This window comes from Chanodichthys erythropterus, chromosome 15, assembly GCF_024489055.1.
Source record: "Chanodichthys erythropterus isolate Z2021 chromosome 15, ASM2448905v1, whole genome shotgun sequence".
NCBI lineage: Eukaryota > Metazoa > Chordata > Actinopteri > Cypriniformes > Xenocyprididae > Chanodichthys > Chanodichthys erythropterus.
In genome coordinates, this window is record NC_090235.1 from 15,040,225 (window position 1) to 15,058,438 (window position 18,214).

Genomic DNA, 18,214 nt, shown 5'->3' on the forward strand with positions numbered 1-18,214 from the left:
GGGTATTATCAACTGGCCTGATTTCTCAGATCGCAATAAACGTGAAGGACTATAATGCATTAAGAGCTCGCTTAGGTACTGGGGAGCTAAACCATTTAGAGCTTTATAAGTAAGTAGCAAGATTTTAAAATCTATACGATGTTTCATAGGGAGCCAATGTAATGTTGACAGAACTGGGCTAATATGGTCATACTTTCTGGTTCTAGTAAGAACTCTAGCTGCCGCATTTTGGACCAACTGTAGTTTGTTTAAAAGCCGAGCAGAACAACCACCCAGTAGAGCGTTACAATAATCTAGTCTTGAGGTCATGAATGCATGAACCAACTGTTCCGCATTTGTCATTGAGAGCATATGTCGTAATTTAGATATATTTTTTAGATGGAAGAAGGCGGTTTTACAGATACTAGAAACATGACTTTCAAATGAAAGATTGGTATCAAAGAGCACACCCAGGTTCCTAACTGAGGACGAAGGTTTAATGGAGCACCCGTCAAGTGTTAGAGAGTATTCAAGGTTTTTTCGTGAGGAAGTTTTTGGTCCAAAGATTAGAATATCAGTTTTTTTCTGAATTTAATAATAGGAAATTTCTGGTCATCCAGTTTTTAATATCAGCTATGCATTCTGTTAGTTTTGTGAATTTGTAGGTTTCGTCAGGGCGCGAGGAAATATAGAGCTGAGTATCGTCAGCGTAGCAGTGAAAACTAACACCATGCTTCCTAATTATCTCTCCTAAGGGCAGCATGTACAGAGTGAAAAGCAACGGTCCTAATACTGAGCCTTGTGGTACCCCATATTTAACCTGTGATCGATACGACATCTCTTCATTAACTACCACAGACTGATAACGGTCAGATAAGTATGATTTGAACCATGCCAAAGCAATTCCACTAATGCCAATATAGTTTTCAAGTCTTTTTAAAAGAATGTTATGATCGATAGTGTCAAAAGCAGCACTGAGATCTAATAACACTAATAGAGAAATACAGCCACGATCGGATGATAGGAGTAGATCGTTTGTAACTCTAACGAGAGCAGTCTCAGTACTATGGTATGGTCTAAATCCTGACTGGAAATCCTCACAGATTCCATTTCTTTCTAAAAAGGAACACAGTTGTGTTGAAACTGCCTTTTCTAGTATCTTTGACAGAAAAGGTAGATTCGAGATTGGCCTGTAATTTACTAAATCTCTCGGATCTAGTTGAGATTAGCACATGTCCTGTTTCCCTTCTTGTATTCCTGCCAACATGGCGTTCCTTTATTTCTTATGCGGTCTATTTTTATGTAAAGTGTTGCTCTCAATCAAGCAACAGCGTGAATTTGTAGCATATTTCTGCTGGAGGAATGAGGAAAAGACGGGAACAGGAAGCTGACCTGTTTGGTGGCTGTGTGTCTCAATTCTACTCCTCCTCCTCCGTAAAGCAGAAACGTGTGATTGAAGGTCTGTAGTAATGAAAAACTGAGTTCCTTTAGTGAATTTAATAAATGTGTTGTTTCAGTTTTACTACAGTTTGATTTTGCCGCCGCCATTATGCATTCTGATGACCCCTGACCTCTTGACATGATGACGTAGACGCAAAGTAATCGGTTTAACGCGTTTACATGGCAGAGTTTTTATTTTGTTCGGATCATAGAAAGGTTTATAAACTCTCAAAGCGATTACAGTTTCATTCAGTTTGGGCATTTTCATTCGGATTGGACTTTAAAGCCGATTAATGCTCCATGTAAACACACCTACTGTAACTCTTTTTATTATTATCAAGTGTCCATGTTAACACAAATTATATTATCATATCAATCATGTTAAACATTATAACCTTCATAACATGATTGGGAAACTGTCTCATTCACATGTGTAACTTAGTGAAAGTTGTGAATTCTCATTTGAGGACTGCTAACTCAAATACAGGATACATCATGTGCATTTCATTCCATCAGAGTCCAGAACGTTTCTGAAGCAAAAACTTGAGAAAATGAGATCCAGACAGTCCAGCAATGATTACGTCAGAGATCAAATGTGAATAAGGAATAACAAATTTAATCATTAAAAATTATAGAGACAAACAAATTCATTAAGTAATTAATAGTTAATAATAAAATTAAGTATTAAGTATTAAGTATTGTATCTATAGATGAAGATCGGGATATACAGAAAGAAGGAACAAAATTAAGACATTTGCAGAATAAAATAGAAGAGAAGAAGCAGAAGAGCAAAGAAAAGCAAAGGAAAAGCTAAACCATCAACGACTCGGTCCATTTTATACCATAAGGATAGGAAAACTTACATCCCACTCAAACTTATGTTTTGGTCTAATAAGAAAAGGTCAAATGGATTTTTCCATTATCTCATGGACTGATCAGATGTCAAAAATAGATGAAAACAGATATAGGGGTCGTTTTGACCCCCTTAAGGGAATTTTGCAGATCTTACATTATCACATGTCAGCAGAAAATAGAAACAGACATATTTTGATATAAAATGTACATCATCGAGTTCAAATGAGAAACTAATTAAAGTACGCTTCTGCAGTACTTGACAGACGTCCAATATCTGACCACAAACGTGTCGACATGACCTGTCACACTGAAACACTTGAAGAACAATATAACAAGCATACATACTCTTAAATATAAAATAAGAGTAACCATAAGGGTACAATAACAAGTAAATACTTGAAAATGATGAAGATGAATATATAGATGAATATATATATATATATATATATATATATATATATATATATATATATATATATGAATCAAAAGTAATATTGCTAAATCATAAGCCATAAATGATTAACATAAAATATGGATAAAATGCATAAATATGAATATTGACCATTTTGGATCCACCAGTTTTGAAAAAGAAATATTAATTTTTGTAAAAAAAAAAAAACGTTTTTGTTTTTGCCTTTACTGTGTTAAATTGATTTACTTTACAACATAAAATATGAATACATTAACACTGATGCTGCTCCAAACAAAGGATTGTTGCTGCGCATGCGCAGTGCGTCTGCTCTCCGGCCGCCGGGTGGCGCTGATGACGCTTGACGTCTTGCTTTGATGCTTGATTTGTCCGGTTTGTTCTCTGGTCATTTGTTTCCGTGTTCTGATCTGGTTCCGATCTGCACAAGGACAAATTCTGTTTGATTGTGTTGCGGTCCGGTTCGATCAGCAGTGAGTTCGGTCATGGCTCGGCTGCTGCTGAGGGGCAGTTTGAGGGGGTATTTCACCTCGCCGCTGCGGATGGGATCTGACCAGGTACTGAAGGCTTTAACTCCAGACGGACACGTGATTCCTGCGGTGTGAATGAATGTCTGATTTCATCTGATCATGATCCTCTGAATCGCTCGAGAGATCTTCATTTCCCCTCTGTGCTCCTGAATCCACAGCATGGCTCATGAATTAATGGACATTTGCTTTCTGAGGCGAATATTTTAGGGCTGCATCATCTAATGGAAATAATCGTCGATGCATTAGATTATCGATTAATCGCATCTGCGCGCGGAAAACATCCGCATTTGAAAACCTGCAACACTTTGAGGCAGTGACAGTAAAGGTCTTTTGTGTTTCTTTACTATCACTTTTAATTCAAGTGACTTTTAACTTGTATTTTATAATGGTAAACAATCAGCTCACATTTTAACCCATTTTTGCCTACATAGATACATTTTGCTATATTTGTTCTAATGTTTGAGGGCAATTATTATTATGTTTTCATCTGATTAATTGAATAATCAGTTAATTGACTATCAAAATAATAATTAATTGGAGCTTTAAAATATTGCTTTAAAGGAACACTCCACTTTTTTTGAAAATAGGCTCATTTTCCATCTCCCCTAGACTTAAACAGTCGAGTTTTACCGTTTTCGAATCCATTCAGCCGATCTCCGGTTCTGGCGGTACCACTTTTAGCATAGCTTAGCATAGTTCATTGAATCTGATTAGACCGTTAGCATCGCGCTCAAAAATGACCAAAGAGTTTCGATATTTTTCCTATTTGAAACTTGACTCTTCTGTAGTTACATCGTGTACTAAGATGACAGAAAATGAAAAGTTGCCACTTGCTAGGCCGATATGGCTAGGAACTATACTCTCGTTCAGGCGTAATAATCAAGGAACTTTGCTGCCGTTCCATGAGTGCAGCAGAGCAATGATATTACGCAGCGCCTCTAATATCATTGCTCTCTCTCTCTCTCTGTCTGTAGCTGGGTGAGATGGGCTCAGGAGCCGGTAAAGGCGGAGGAGCCGGCGGGGCGGTGCGGGAGGCCGGAGGAGCGTTCGGTAAGAAGCAGGCGGCGGAGGAGGAGCGCTACTTCAAGTGAGTTTCAATCATGTTATCTGTGGTCACGTCATGCCAAAGTGATCGCTTAACATGAACAAATAAAACAGAGTAACCAGGTAAAGCCTGAATGTGTCAGCACTAGTAGTAATAATAATAATAATAAAGCACTAGTAATGATGACGGTTTCACAGGCAGAAGGAGAAGGAGCAGCTGGCGGCTCTGAAGAAACACCATGAAGAAGAAATCGACCATCACAAGAAGGAGATCGAGCGTCTGCAAAGAGAGATCGACAGACACAAGGGCAAGATCCGAAAACTCAAACACGACGACTGAAGCTCGTCTTCATCTTCATCATCATCACTCCCTGTGCCTGAGAGAGTCTCTGTCTGCCTGTAACCAGTGCTTTATGAATAAATGTTTGCAAAAATCCACTGTCTTCAGAGTAGAACGCGTATGAAATGATTTACATATGAAAATAAACTGAGTTTATCTGAAAGCTGGTGTGATATTTTGAAGTACGGCTTCAGTCCAACATGAAGAAACTTTAACTGAAATAACATTTCTAATGTTGATTAAAGGACAGTTCTTCACTGATAAAGCAAAAGTCTTTCTAACTGAATTCAATGAGTGATTTTCAGCAATAACAGGATTGATTGTTTACATTTATGCTTTTATCCACAGCAAATGACATACAATAGATAATATAATAAAAATAAGCAGTTCGTCACAGAGCCATGAATGTTCACACTGACACAAAGCGGGACTAGAACACTAGGAATAATGAGATCCTAATTGCATCACGTGATTATAAACACAGGAGAAACAGATCAGTTGTTTTCCGTGTGAATCCTCCTGAGAGCCGCAGATCTTGTTTATTAATGTTTCGTCATGAATAGCATAATATTTTGACCCCGACGTGATTTGAACACGCAACCTTCTGATCTGGAGTCAGACGCGCTACCGTTGCGCCACGAGGTCACTGCGATCCGCTCCGGCGCGAGCCCACATGACGACAGCAGAACCGACACAAAACAAACACGTCATCGGACCCACACACAGCTGACGCATGCGCGCTCTTGACTTTAAATCCTTCATTAAATCGATTAAGATTATTTTGTTTTAAGGAAAAACGTAATTTTGAAATGCTTCTGGAAACAAGACAAGAACTCTAAGTAAGAACAGCTTTTTTTTGTTTTTGTTTTTTTTTTTTGCAGTGTAACAACTTCTTTATTCTAAGCTAAATTTTTCATTCAAAAATAAAAATGGTTTAAATCTCTATTGTGCTTCCAATATTTCTTCTTGAAATCAACTAATTACATCCCTCAGATTTATACAAAAAATACTAGCCCAAAAGTATCAGAATGTAATGCTTTATTTAAACTTTAATTCTACGCAAATCCATGGGTTTATTCTTTTATGTTATTGAACCTTATTGGAGATATGAATGTTAAAAAATACCATCTAAAGTCTTTTGATTGAGCACATCATATACTTTATTTTCGGACTCTATACATCTAATTATGCACATTTTGTAATTTGTCAGAAGCGGTTGTGCGCGCGGATTCCCTGCCCCTCCCACTACGTTCTCGCTCCCGCGTCCCGTGCGTCGTGACGCAGCCGGTCCGCCGCGCGAGGAAGTGGCGCTGTTGTTTGAGCGACGGGACCGTCTCGCTCTGTCTCGTGGGTTCATCTGAAGAGCTTTTATCGTGTTTCGGTGAGTTCTGCCGTTCATGAACGAGGACTGACCGCGCTCAACAGCTCTCTCGTGCCGTCCGGTCAACATAATCGCGGTGAGTGCGCTCGGCTGCTGTGCTTTTGGCGGGTTTGTCCGGTTTGAATTGTGTCTGTCTCGCGCCGCTGCTGCTGCTGTAGGCCGCGCGCGGCGCGGGAATCTCCGTCTGTCCGGTCTGGCGGTTTAACGGGTTTATTGTGTGAGCTGCGGGAGGTGTGACGGGTAACGGGTGTCACATGTGAGCTAGAGATCAATAACGGCCCGTTACGAGCTCAGATTTGCACACATTCATGCGCGTTAGCATCGCGTGCTGCTAGCCTCATGCGCGAGGGGGGCGGATCAGTGTGTGTGTGTGTGTGTGTGTGTGTGTGTGTGTGTGTGTGTGTGTGTGTGCGCGTGTGCGCGCGCGCGCTTTATCAGTGTGTTTTATGAACGTGAGCACGTGTGTGTGTGTTTCTGTCTGTTTCAGTCAAGCGGATTCACAGAGTAAATATATGCTAATGATCAATCTGGGTTCAGTATTGATATATGCAGTGTGTGTGTGTGTGTGTGTGTGTGTGTGAGAGAGAGAGAGCACGGTTAGCTGTAATCACAGTATAAATCATAAATGTTTTTTAACATGGAGATGATCAGATGTTTCTGTAATTATGTGTATAAAATCAACATCACAAGCTTGTTCTGTCAGATAAACCCAGAATAGTGTTTAAAAGATCTTTTGTTTAATGTGGATCTTCTGTTGCTCCTTCATGAACTTCTACAGAAGTTTAGTTTAGTAGAGTTCATTCTCATTGACTGAAATCATTATTGACTGATTCTCTCTCTCAGAGTAATGGCTGCTGAGGTCAATGGCAGCTCTGGTCTGGCCAAGGAAGAAGAAGAGCCCATGGACGTGTCGGTCACACACTCGGAGAACTACCAGACGCTGCTGGACGCCGGACTGCCGCAGAAGGTCGCCGAGAGCCTGGACAACATCTTTCAGACCGGTCAGTCCATCTGGAGCTGATAGCACCCAAATCGATTTAGTGCGATTATCAAATCACAAAGGCTGATTTAGTAAATATAATGGTAAATGTTTGGAACGTTGTATTTTAAATCACGCAGCCCTAGTTAGTGGACTGTTGATGTCACATCCTGCTGCTGCAGACGATCACTCGCTCTGAGACGCTGAGGGCAGGTGTGTGTGTGTGTGTGTGTGTGTTCAGGTCTGGTGGCGTACGCGGATCTGGACGAGCGGGCGCTGGACGCGCTGCGGGAGTTCAATGAGGAGGGGGCGCTGTCGGTGCTGCAGCAGTTCAAGGAGTCGGACCTCTCACATGTGCAGGTGACGCAGACCGTCCTTCTGTTGTCATTCAGACCGCTGTCATGTGCTCATCCTGCCCTCCGTTCGTTTGCAGAACAAGAGCGCCTTCCTGTGCGGCGTGATGAAGACGTACCGACAGAGGGAGAAGCAGGGCAATAAAGTGCAGGAGTCGACGAAAGGCCCCGACGAGACCAAGATAAAGGTCAGGAGGTGTTCTTCATCACAGACACGGTCAGTGTTTCCGATCTGATCCCAGCTTCTCTCTGACTCTCAGGCTCTGCTGGAGAGGACGGGGTACACTCTGGACGTCACTACAGGACAGAGGAAGTACGGCGGCCCGCCTCCAGAGGAAGTGTTCTCCGGCCCGCAGCCGGGCATCGGCACAGAGGTCTCGCTTCGTCGTCAGACACGTGCAGTTGTGTTTCTGTCTGTGCTGAGCGCATCAGGTGACGTGTGTTTGTGTGTCACCGCAGGTGTTTGTGGGTAAGATCCCGCGGGACCTGTACGAGGACGAGCTGGTTCCTCTGTTTGAGAAGGCCGGTCCGATCTGGGATCTGAGGTTAATGATGGATCCGCTCACCGGGCAGAACCGCGGCTACGCCTTCATCACCTTCTGCAGCAAAGAAGCGGCGCAGGAAGCTGTCAAACTTGTGCGTTTCACTTTGTTTGATCATGTGATCGAGTCAAGAAACATTATATAGTACAGACGAGGGCTGGGTAAAAAATACTGATCGCTCGATTTTAATTGATTCTCATTTTTGTGAACTTAAATCCCAAGAATCGATTAGTCTAGTCTGTTTTCAGTGGATGAATGAGCAGAATATGTAGCTCCTCCCATCCAATAAATCACAATAATCTTTGTTACTTTTGATATGAAGCAAAGTCTCAGATTTCAAATGACGTCCATCTTATTATGAGATTCAGAAAATAAATACCGTTTTGGCGCTGTTTAATGTGGCGTGACGGATCGCTTTAGCGCCTCAGTTAAAGAGAAGCATGTGATCATCCTCTCCTCCGCTTTAATACAGTTACAGCGAAATAAACATGAACATCTGAAGGTATGTTAAAATATACAGTACAACTTACTGAAATCCGTATCATGTCTCGTGTAATCGCTCAATCAGTGCTTCAACCTCAATAAAACAGCTTCAATGTCACGTGACGTCACATTTACCTCAGAAAAACACATTCAGTGACCATAAACTCATTAGTCAGCTAGAAAAGTGACTCTAGAAAGATAAATATAGCTATGAACCGTCACATATTCATTATAATCTTTAATGTTCTTCAATATTTAATGCATGTTTGAATAAATCAGCCGCGATTTAAATGTTTATATTTCAAAAAAACGAATTGGATTAGAAATATGATTATGTAATTCTAAACTTTATTTATAATAAAAACATAATTGAGTGTAATTTAAGTGTTTGTATATAAATAAGTTAATTTAATCTTCAGTATTATTACAGTAGCACCAGCTGACTCTCATGTGTAGTTTACAGCATTAGCTGAGAGATTTTGTTCCTCTAGAAAATTTGCCATGTGCTGAAACTGAAATACTGCATCCAAAATAATCGCAGTCGTAAATGAATCGAATCAAAAGCATGTGAATATTATTGTGAATAGTATTGAATCGTGAAAATTGTCGGTACCCAGCCCTAATACAGACTGATTCAGAGCCGCTTCACTGTAATAACAGGAAAATAACAGAATTAATAATGCAAATATATAAATATAAAGCAGCTCTAAAAAGAAACCGGTTATAAATGTATTAAATGATCCTATCAGTGTCTCTGTTTCCCCTCAGTGTGATAACTATGAGATCCGCTCGGGGAAATATCTGGGCGTCTGCATCTCTGTGGCCAATAACCGGCTGTTCGTCGGGTCCATCCCCAAGAACAAGACCCGGGAGAGTATCCTGGAGGACTTCGGCAAAGTCACAGGTGGGTCCTGAAGTCCTGAAGCGCTGTCGTGTGGACGAGTGTCCTGTGGCCCAGGCTGATGTGTGTGTGTGTGTGTGTGTGTGTGTGTGTGTGTTTCAGAGGGTCTGCAGGAAGTGATTCTCTACACGCAGCCGGACGACAAGAAGAAGAACCGCGGCTTCTGTTTTCTGGAGTATGAGGATCATAAATCGGCGGCTCAGGCCCGCCGCAGGCTCATGAGCGGGAAGGTGAAGGTTTGGGGGAACCCTGTGACCGTGGAGTGGGCCGACCCTGTCGCCGAACCCGACCCCGAGGTCATGGCCAAGGTGAGCCGCTCCACACGCTTCTCTGCTGTGTTGATTACATGATTCAGTTGATTCACAAGCTTACGGTTCAGTTCCAATCTCGATTCATGTAGACGTGTCTCAGGGTCAGTACAGAATAAAATTAGTACACAAGCATTTAAATTGCTCAAGGCTGTTTTAGTTATTATTATTATTATTATTATTTTAATAATGTTATAATAATTTTAAAGATGTAATTATTTCTACTTTTAATAAATTTTTGAATTGTAACATTTATACGTTGGATGTCATAAATGGATTTATTTGAACCTGAAATACTAAAGAAATTACAGAACTATAATGAATATGTAATATAATGCATATATGTCTAAAAACAGTTTGTAACTATCGAGTTTGTTCACTGAACGTCTTTCCTGAGGTAAATGTGGCGTTACGTGACATGATTGTTCTCCAGCTGTTTTATTGACGTCTGATTGATCGATCACATGAGACATGTTCTGTATCTTCTGATGTTCATTCATGTTTATTTGCTGCTGTAACTAGTAGTAAAGAGCAAGAGATGATCGGTTCATGATCTCACCACACATTAAAGACACAAAAACTTTGTTTCATATTAAAAGTATCACAAAGATTATTGTGATTATTAGATGGCAGGAGCTACAAATAATGTTTAGTGAAGTTCTGTTCATGCGTCGACTGAAAACGGCACTAAAAGATCGATCTTGGGATTTAAGAATCAATATCAGTTCATCAGAATGAGAATCGATTCAATATTTTCAAGCCAGCCATAATCTCTAGTCTGTAGTGTTCACTCACACAGAGTCCTGAATCAAGGAATGAACAGTTGTTTTCATTAACTCATGTTCACTAATGGGTCTTTATTTTAAATGGTTAGTATAACCATGAGCGTCTGAATGCAGGAAACCGAAGCGCCTCGTCTAATATTGTCTGTCCCATCAGGTCAAGGTGCTGTTTGTGCGTAAGCTGGCCACGCCGGTCACGGAGGAGCTGCTGGAGAAGACCTTCTCTCAGTTTGGCAAGCTGGAGCGCGTCAAGAAGCTCAAAGACTACGCCTTCGTTCACTTTGAGGAGCGAGACGCCGCCGTCAAGGTACAGCACCTGAACCCGTGTTTTCATTCATCACAGTAATGGAAATGTGTTGAACGCCATAATAAATATTATATTATCTTTAATCATACATTGTACATGCAGATCTGTTACCAAAACATGACATGAATGAATACAGTTTAAGTATTGATGTCATTATTTCTACTAATGGCTATTAAGTAAACAAAAATTAATAAAATTATGCCGAAATGAGTAACAGAGTTATAGATTTAGTCAAAATTCTTAATTCGAAATTATAAACGAGGGAGAAACTTTTTTTTTTTTTTTTTAATAAATTTATTTCTTAACTTGAGATTTGTCTAAAAATGAAACGTACAGTAAATGTGAAATATTGTTTGATTTCGTTGATGACATTGGCACAGAGGCTGAGCTGTGGTTAACTCTGAATGCTGTAATCATTTCTGTCTTTTCTGTACAAGTTGAGAAAATGAGATTGTTTTTGCTTGAGGTGCTCTCGGTCATGTGTTTGTTTGCAGGCGATGCAGGAGATGAATGGGAAAGAACTGGGTGGCGAGGAGATCGAGATCGTGTTGGCGAAGCCTCCAGATAAGAAGAGGAAAGAGCGACAAGCTGCGAGACAGACCAGCAGAAACACAGGGTGAGACCTGCGTACACACACACACACACACACACACACACACACACACACACACGCACACGCACACACGCGCACACACACACACAGGCTTCTGTTGTTCGTACAGCTGGTTGTTCTTACTACAAGGTGCGGCCAGATTCATTAATCCACTCATTTCATTAAGAATCCATGCTATTGGGAGTTTTATTTAAGGACAAAAGATTTTACCCACGGGATTTCACGTGGTTCGGCTGGTCGCGTGAATTCACCGCGCTGAACAACAGAAACCTGCTGGGTCTGAAAGTGCCGTCTGTCAGCAGTGATTCATACGCTATTATATTATATAATAGACCTTTATTGCCTGCAAAATTTCACAGGAAGTGAGCTAATGTGATGCACCCTAACAGAAAAGTTAGCTTAACTAACAATGAATGACGCTTGTAAAGCATTTAATATTCTTTGTTAGTGTTATTTTCAGCATTTACTAGTACATTAACATTAATGCACTGTGAACTAACATGAACAATTGTATATTTATTAGCTTTTATTAATAAAAGTTGTAAAAAATGCATTACTCAAGTTAGCTAATGCGTTAGTAAAGTGTTGCCTAAACCTTATTTTTATACTGTTTTTACAAATGAGGACGTCCCAAAAGGAGGTTTAGTCGTGTTTATGGGTAGAATTTGTCTTGAGAATATGGTACAAACGCCCTGCTGTGTCTCCGTTTCCTCCTGTGCAGGTATGACGACTACTACTATTACCCTCCTCCTCGCATGCCGCCTCCGGGGCGCGGCCGCGGGCGTGGTGGCCGAGGCGGTTACGCTTACCCGCCCGATTACTACGGTTACGAGGAGTACTACGACGACTACTACGGTTACGATTACCACGACTACCGGGGCGGCTACGACGACCCCTATTATGGCTACGACGACGGCTACACCATGAGGGGGCGGGGCAGTCGTGGCAGCCGCGGAGCTCCGCCTCCTCCCAGAGCCCGCGCGGCGCCGCCCACCCGCGGCAGGGGCGGGTATCCTCCGAGGGGCGGGGCTCCCATGGGGGCGGGGCGTGGCGGCCGCGGAGGGCGTGGCGGGCCCTTCCAGCCTCCCAGGGGCCGCGGCACCCGAGGCGCCCGAGGGAACCGCGGCGGCAACGTGGGCGGGAAGAGGAAGGCCGACGTGTTCAACCAGCCGGACTCCAAACGCCGCCAGACCGCCAACCAGCAAAACTGGGGCTCGCAGCCCATCGCCCAGCAGCCCCTGCAGCAGGGCTCCGACTACGCCTCCAGCTACGGTTACAGCAACGACACGCTCGAGTTCTCCCAGGATTCCTACGGCCAGCAGTGGAAGTAGGAGCGCCTGCGCCACCCGACACCCACCCGCCCTCTTCCTGAGAAACAAGATCGTGATTGGCCAGCAGTGTTTGTTTGACTTTTCTATCCTCCAATAGCCCCGTAGATTCTGTCCGTGGCCCTGAAGAGCCGCACGGCTCTGAAACAGACCACTTTTATCCCTACATCCTCCTTGTTTTAAAGTCCACGATGAACATTTTAAAAGAAGACACTGATACTTCCGTGTGAGAGGACGTTCAAATCATGAAATGGCCTTCCAGAAAGATGTGTTGTCCTTCCCACAGTCCTCCGTTCTCCTCGTCTCTTTCTCTTTCTCTCAGTACTAGTGGCTTAGGGACTCGCTTGTAAATAATGGCTGTTGACTAGAGCTTCGTTTCAGCGTTTTGTTTTCTTTTCCTTTGTTTTTTGCAGAAGTGGAGAAAAGAATCCACGAGAAGGAAAAAAAGAGTTTTGTAGCAGGATTTGCTGTTTAAGTGTCTGTTTAGCATTTCTAGAAGTAGTTGAATTGTGTTTTTTAAAAACTGATATACTGATATTATAACTTCAGATGTTTTTTTTCCATTTGGGATTTGCTGGTGAGGGTTTTGGTCTGGCTTACCTTAAGAGCTACGGCCGGCTGGTCTGATGTTTGTATTTATAACTTTTATTTTTTGTTTGTTCAGTTTCAATAAAACTCAATCGAGCAACTTCCACTGGTTCCGGGAACTTTCCGTTCTGTGTGATGATGATGACGAGTGACCGAACGCTTCAGTCGATCATGTGCACGGTTACTTCCTGGCTTTATTAAGCTCAAACTGTTAGCTGTCATTCTGAACTCGCTGTACGTCGACACTAAACCATCAATGGGTGCCTTTTTAATCTTGTATTTATATTTTAATGCAGTTCTCACACTTGCCTATTTTCCCATAAACCAGTTGATCGCAATAAAGACGAAGCTAATGGGAACGTCTGAATAAGAAACACACACGCAACATTTCTCCCGCAGTTCAAATGTAATTTTTAATGTGATGACCTCAAACATTATGCGTTCATCCACCCCATTTGTAAAACTGAACATTTTAAGAAATCCAACATTTGATTGAAAACAATTCTAACCATCAGATGGCGGCGGATGACCATTTATTGGCTCATTATTAGCCATTTCCTGTAATAGTTTTTCACTCAGTTTTGCTTTTGAATCAATATTAAACATAAAATCACTAGGTTTAAGGATATATTTTGTCAAAGTTAAGTATGAAGTACTCACACAATCTCATGAAAAACAATAACTTTTCTTGAATGAATGACACCGAAGCGAGCGCCGCTCTCTATAATCACTGAAGCTGTCAGTGCAGCACAAGATCAATGATTTCAGCACATTTTATTCAGTGAATTTAACTAAAGTGCACAATTAATCTTTGAAAACTGATGGTCAAATTGAATTTTGCTGAGAAGGAACAATGAAACACGTCTTTTTTGTCGTCTTAATGCTAGGCCTGACTTATTTAAGTGACCGTATTCTGATTATAAACTAAATATTACACCATTGATGCTGTTTAAGCTGCCCCAGGACACTGAAGATACCGACACACCAGCGAGTGACATTACACCGGAAGTTTTCCAGCTGGATTATATCATTGCGGAAGTTCTTAAGAGCGTTCAGTGCAGATGGTCAGTTCATATGAGCGAGTCTTTGGTCGTGTTTGTGCACAACTGACTGAACTGTGTGTGTGTTTGAGTTTACATTCACATCTGAACAGACGAAATTCCATTTTCTGATATTCAGAATTAGCATTTTAACTAGTTATTAAAAGTTGAATCGGCTTGCAAAGCGAATACATGGCATTGCCAATCTCTACAAGTGAAAAATGCAGTTAAAGTTATCAAAAATAATAGTTTTTACTAGTAGAAATGTAATGACTGTATTTCTGTGAGCAAATATCAGTTGTGTTAGTACTAGTGGAAATGTAAATCCTAATCTCAAGAATTATCTTTATAAGAAAATGTAGCTGGCTTGCCTTACAGTAGTGTTGACTAGCAGAGATTCAGAGATTTGATTTTACAGTCCAATAATCTTGAATTCTCCCTCAGAAAATGACTTTCAAATTATTCTTATTTCTGGGCTTCATTCGCTCAGATTACACAGATTTCATGTTTACTCATTCTAGTTTTAAAATAGGTCATATTTGAATCAATATTAATATAATATGAATGTGTTGTAGTACTGAATGGGTGAGGATTTCATATATTATGGTCAGTATTTGCCATGCGGGCCGAGGACTTTTATTTTGTGAAGAGACGTGATATCCGCTGGCGTCACAGCAGCAAGATGGCGGCGGGCGGTAGCGGCGAAGATGCGTTTCAGACCTTTTACACAGAGGTGAGCCTGAAAGAACAAAACACACATTACACACACATTCATGAACAAAACCGAGTGAACACACACAGATAAGAGGCGGCGAGTCACACACACACGGGCTGTGTGTCAAACCACAGAGCTCCCTATCTAGACAACACCATCATTCACAACACCCGCCGATTAATGACGATCATGAGCCCTAATGAACATTACTGTAGTCATTCAGATCTCACTCAATACCTTCTGCTTCTGTGTGTAGTGGTTGTGTGCTTAATAAAGGTTGTTTTTGTTATTTTCCTGGCAGTTAATCACATTTACCTCATGATCACAGTAATGAATGCGTGTTTTTACTTTACTGTAGTGAGTCAATGAATAAACCCACAGTGAAAAAACACAACTGAAACAAAAGAGTTTCTTGAGCATCAAATCATCATATCAGAATGATTTCTGAAGGATCATGTGACACTGAAGACTGGAGTAATGATGCTGAAAATTCAGCTTTGATCACAGGAATAAATTACACTTTACTCTATATTCACATAGAAAACAGCTGATTTACACTGGAATAATATTTCACTGTCTTTGAGCAAATAAACAGCTCTGATGAGCAGAAGAGACTGTGGTGTCATGTGATGTCATCATGTGATTGCGTCTCATTCGGCAGGTGAAGCAGATCGAGAAGCGAGACTCGGTTTTGACGTCCAAACAGCAGATCGACCGGTTACTGCGACCCGGAGCTTCATACTTCAATCTCAACCCGTTTGAGGCGAGTCCGTCTGACGCTCTTCACGTCCAATCGCTGCGTCACAGACGAGCATCATGGGATTGATGTGTGTTTTATCTGTGCAGGTGCTTCAGATCGACCCCGAGGCCACAGACGAGGAGCTGAAGAAACGCTTTCGACAGGTATACCCTCTCTCACACACACAAACACACACACACTCTCACTCACTCACACATACACTCAGTCTCACTGTCTGTCTGTCCTCAGCTGTCCATCCTCGTCCATCCAGACAAGAACCAGGATGATGTGGATCGAGCCCAGCAGGCGTTTGAAGGTAAACCACAGCAGACATGATGTTCGTGATGATGACCGGAGTCTCCTGTGTGTTTAACGTCGTGTGTGTGTGTGTGTGCGTGCGTATGCGTGTGTGTGTGTGTGTGCGTGTGTGTGCGTGTGTGTGCGTGCGTGTGCGTGTGTGTGTGTGTGTGTGCGTGTGTGTGTGTTCAGCCGTTGATAAGGCCTATAAGATGCTGCTGGAACCGGATCAGAAGAAGAAAGCGCTGGACGTGATCCACGCGGGGAAGGAGTACGTGGAGCACATGGTGAGACGCACGTGATCACGTGATGCTCTCAGTCGCACAGTGACGTCACGCCTCAGTGTTCACGTGTGTGTTTCATGTGTCAGATGAGCCAGAAGAAGAAGCAGCTGAAGAAGGACGGGAAGCCCATCGATGTGGAGGAGGACGACCCGGAGGCGGTACGGACACACCTGAACGTTTTCTTCTGCTTGTTTTAGTCCATATCATGTCAGGATCTGATTATAAAGATGTTCTGATGAAGGAATCACGTGACTCATATTTTTATGACAGCTGAACACATTTACACTCAAATTCAGATTAATGTAGAATCAGATCTTGCAGTCTCTGGTGACGTATGCAGGATTATCCAATCAGTGAGTGAGGTTTAAGCTCCGCCCCTGCAGCTCACACTCATTTGCATACACTGTTGAGAGCCACGCCCACATCTCATCAGCCAATCAACAGCCAGAACACAGAACATTCTTTCTATAATCTGTTACACTCAGATGAGTGCCACAATCCAGAAGATCTGCTTGTTTCATCTCGACTCCATGATGCGAAACAGGCTTTATTTAATTGAATCAAACTCGGTGTGAAATCTAACCAGATGTGTTTCACAGCTTTCATGTGTCCTGTGCTGCACTGAGCTGCTAACATTGAGTTTGTGTGTCTGTAGTTCAGGCAGGCGGTTTATAAACAGACCATGAAACTCTTCGCCGAGCTGGAGATCAAGAGAAAAGAGCGAGAAGCAAAAGACATGCACGAACGGTAAAACACACACACACACACACACACACACACACTGCAAAGGCTAAATTTGAGCTCTACAGCAGACAGTCATTATTCAGATCAGTTTTGTTCTCGTCTGAGAGTGTCCGTGCCGTTAAATCAATAAAATCTTTGATTGCAGGAAGAGACAAAGAGAAGAAGAGATCGAGACGCAGGAGCGAGCCAAGAGAGAGCGAGAGTGGCAGAAGAACTTTGAGGTTCGGCAGCTCAGCGATTCGTCAGACGTGTGCGTGAAGCTCCGTGTTTCATCCTGTGTTTTCTCTCCTCAGGAGACGCGCGACGGCCGCGTGGACAGCTGGAGGAACTTCCAGGCCAAAGGCAAGACTAAGAAAGAGAAGAAGAACCGGACCTTCCTGAAGCCGCCCAAAGTGAAGATGGAGCAGCGCGAGTGAAAGACGGACGTCACGTGACGCTCGTTCTGTACATATCCGTGAGGAATTGTGATTGTTTGCGTCGATCTTCATGTCGTGTATAGAGACAAACAAACATTGACAGTTTTTCTTCTTGTTTTATTCCTGACATGGTGTTTTTCTTCTGCAAATAAACATTTGTTTGTAGATGTTTAGTTGTAGTTTTTATATTGTAAACAATTAAACCATTGTTTTTGTCCGACTGTATGAGTTTGCTATTATTCGGCTGTTTGTTTGTTTGTGAGCGGAAGAATTTTAATATTAAATGGGTGAATCTGGAGTTGGTGCTTCACAATCTGTACTTTTTTTGGGGGGGGGGGGGGGGGTGATTATATAACTAGGGTTAGGGTGACCCTATACCCCCAAAAATAAAAATAAATAAAAAATATTGTATGGTGATGGACAGCACCCCAGACTGTCTGTTATATTTGAACAAATATCTGGAAAATAAGTGAGAATCCAAAGTTGCTGAATTATTGAGTCTGTCAGAATTATTGTAAATATGAGTTCGAGTCAGATATTGGAAATGAACACCCGCTCAAGTCATATTTACTGTTGGGTTTCCTGGTTAAAAATGATGGAAATTCCTAGTCGGAGTTTCTTAGGAAACTCGTAGATAATTTTGATACCTCGAGTTTCCGAGTTGGGCATGCCATAGACATTAAACATGGACAACGATTGCTGCTGTGACTGGTGTCTATTAGTTTTTCCACAACAGCTTCATCGCCTTATTGAAGTAGTGCATATTTACATTTATGAATAGTGTATGTTTTTGTAAACA

At 42.0% G+C, this 18,214-nt stretch overlaps 3 protein-coding genes and 1 non-coding gene across 6 annotated transcripts; 3 read left to right on the forward strand and 1 right to left on the reverse strand.

The window, feature by feature from the left end:
* Positions 1-3,058: 3,058 nt before the first annotated feature.
* atp5if1a (ATP synthase inhibitory factor subunit 1a) lies at positions 3,059-5,439 on the forward strand. Its single transcript, XM_067411940.1, has 3 exons — positions 3,059-3,258; positions 4,206-4,318; positions 4,474-5,439. Exons 1-3 carry the CDS (start codon positions 3,187-3,189, stop codon positions 4,613-4,615), a joined length of 327 nt encoding a protein of 108 aa, XP_067268041.1. The 5' UTR covers positions 3,059-3,186; the 3' UTR covers positions 4,616-5,439.
* trnaw-cca (transfer RNA tryptophan (anticodon CCA)) lies at positions 5,189-5,260 on the reverse strand. Its single transcript has one exon. It is a non-coding gene; the product is annotated as a tRNA-Trp (tRNA).
* A 422-nt stretch (positions 5,440-5,861) lies between the features above and the next one.
* LOC137037689 (heterogeneous nuclear ribonucleoprotein R) lies at positions 5,862-13,308 on the forward strand. Of its 2 annotated transcripts, none has more exons than XM_067411893.1 (11): positions 5,862-5,996; positions 6,840-6,997; positions 7,217-7,335; positions 7,409-7,516; positions 7,589-7,702; positions 7,788-7,964; positions 9,122-9,257; positions 9,357-9,562; positions 10,502-10,651; positions 11,146-11,267; positions 11,986-13,308. In XM_067411893.1, exons 2-11 carry the CDS (start codon positions 6,844-6,846, stop codon positions 12,593-12,595), a joined length of 1,896 nt encoding a protein of 631 aa, XP_067267994.1. In that variant the 5' UTR covers positions 5,862-5,996; positions 6,840-6,843; the 3' UTR covers positions 12,596-13,308. The 2 variants fall into 2 exon arrangements, with proteins under 2 accessions (XP_067267994.1, XP_067267993.1); XM_067411892.1 differs by having other exon boundaries at positions 5,906-6,072; positions 11,986-13,307.
* Positions 13,309-14,824: 1,516 nt separating this feature from the next.
* On the forward strand, positions 14,825-17,632 carry dnajc8 (DnaJ (Hsp40) homolog, subfamily C, member 8). Of its 2 annotated transcripts, XM_067411641.1 has the most exons (9): positions 14,825-14,953; positions 15,597-15,698; positions 15,782-15,838; positions 15,924-15,990; positions 16,164-16,258; positions 16,342-16,413; positions 16,911-17,002; positions 17,145-17,220; positions 17,293-17,632. In XM_067411641.1, the coding sequence occupies exons 1-9, from the start codon at positions 14,840-14,842 to the stop codon at positions 17,413-17,415; spliced, it is 798 nt and encodes a 265-aa protein (XP_067267742.1). In that variant the 5' UTR covers positions 14,825-14,839; the 3' UTR covers positions 17,416-17,632. The 2 variants fall into 2 exon arrangements, with proteins under 2 accessions (XP_067267742.1, XP_067267741.1); XM_067411640.1 differs by having other exon boundaries at positions 17,145-17,632.
* The last annotated feature ends 582 nt before the right edge of the window (positions 17,633-18,214 follow it).

What these genes read in the sequence shown, in the direction of transcription:
- atp5if1a (XM_067411940.1), top strand. Translation starts at nt 3,187, where the DNA reads ATGGCTCGGCTGCTGCTGAGGGGCAGTTTGAGGGGGTATTTCACCTCG. An exon ending in TGCGGATGGGATCTGACCAG is followed by an intron (nt 3,259 to 4,205) that starts GTACTGAAGGCT and finishes CTCTGTCTGTAG; the next exon opens with CTGGGTGAGATGGGCTCAGG. An exon ending in GAGGAGGAGCGCTACTTCAA is followed by an intron (nt 4,319 to 4,473) that starts GTGAGTTTCAAT and finishes ACGGTTTCACAG; the next exon opens with GCAGAAGGAGAAGGAGCAGC.
- LOC137037689 (XM_067411893.1), top strand. Translation starts at nt 6,844, where the DNA reads ATGGCTGCTGAGGTCAATGGCAGCTCTGGTCTGGCCAAGGAAGAAGAA. An exon ending in CCGACGAGACCAAGATAAAG is followed by an intron (nt 7,517 to 7,588) that starts GTCAGGAGGTGT and finishes TCTGACTCTCAG; the next exon opens with GCTCTGCTGGAGAGGACGGG. An exon ending in AGCCGGGCATCGGCACAGAG is followed by an intron (nt 7,703 to 7,787) that starts GTCTCGCTTCGT and finishes GTGTCACCGCAG; the next exon opens with GTGTTTGTGGGTAAGATCCC.
- dnajc8 (XM_067411640.1), top strand. Translation starts at nt 14,840, where the DNA reads ATGCGGGCCGAGGACTTTTATTTTGTGAAGAGACGTGATATCCGCTGG. An exon ending in AGCCCAGCAGGCGTTTGAAG is followed by an intron (nt 15,991 to 16,163) that starts GTAAACCACAGC and finishes GTGTGTGTTCAG; the next exon opens with CCGTTGATAAGGCCTATAAG. An exon ending in GCAAAAGACATGCACGAACG is followed by an intron (nt 17,003 to 17,144) that starts GTAAAACACACA and finishes CTTTGATTGCAG; the next exon opens with GAAGAGACAAAGAGAAGAAG.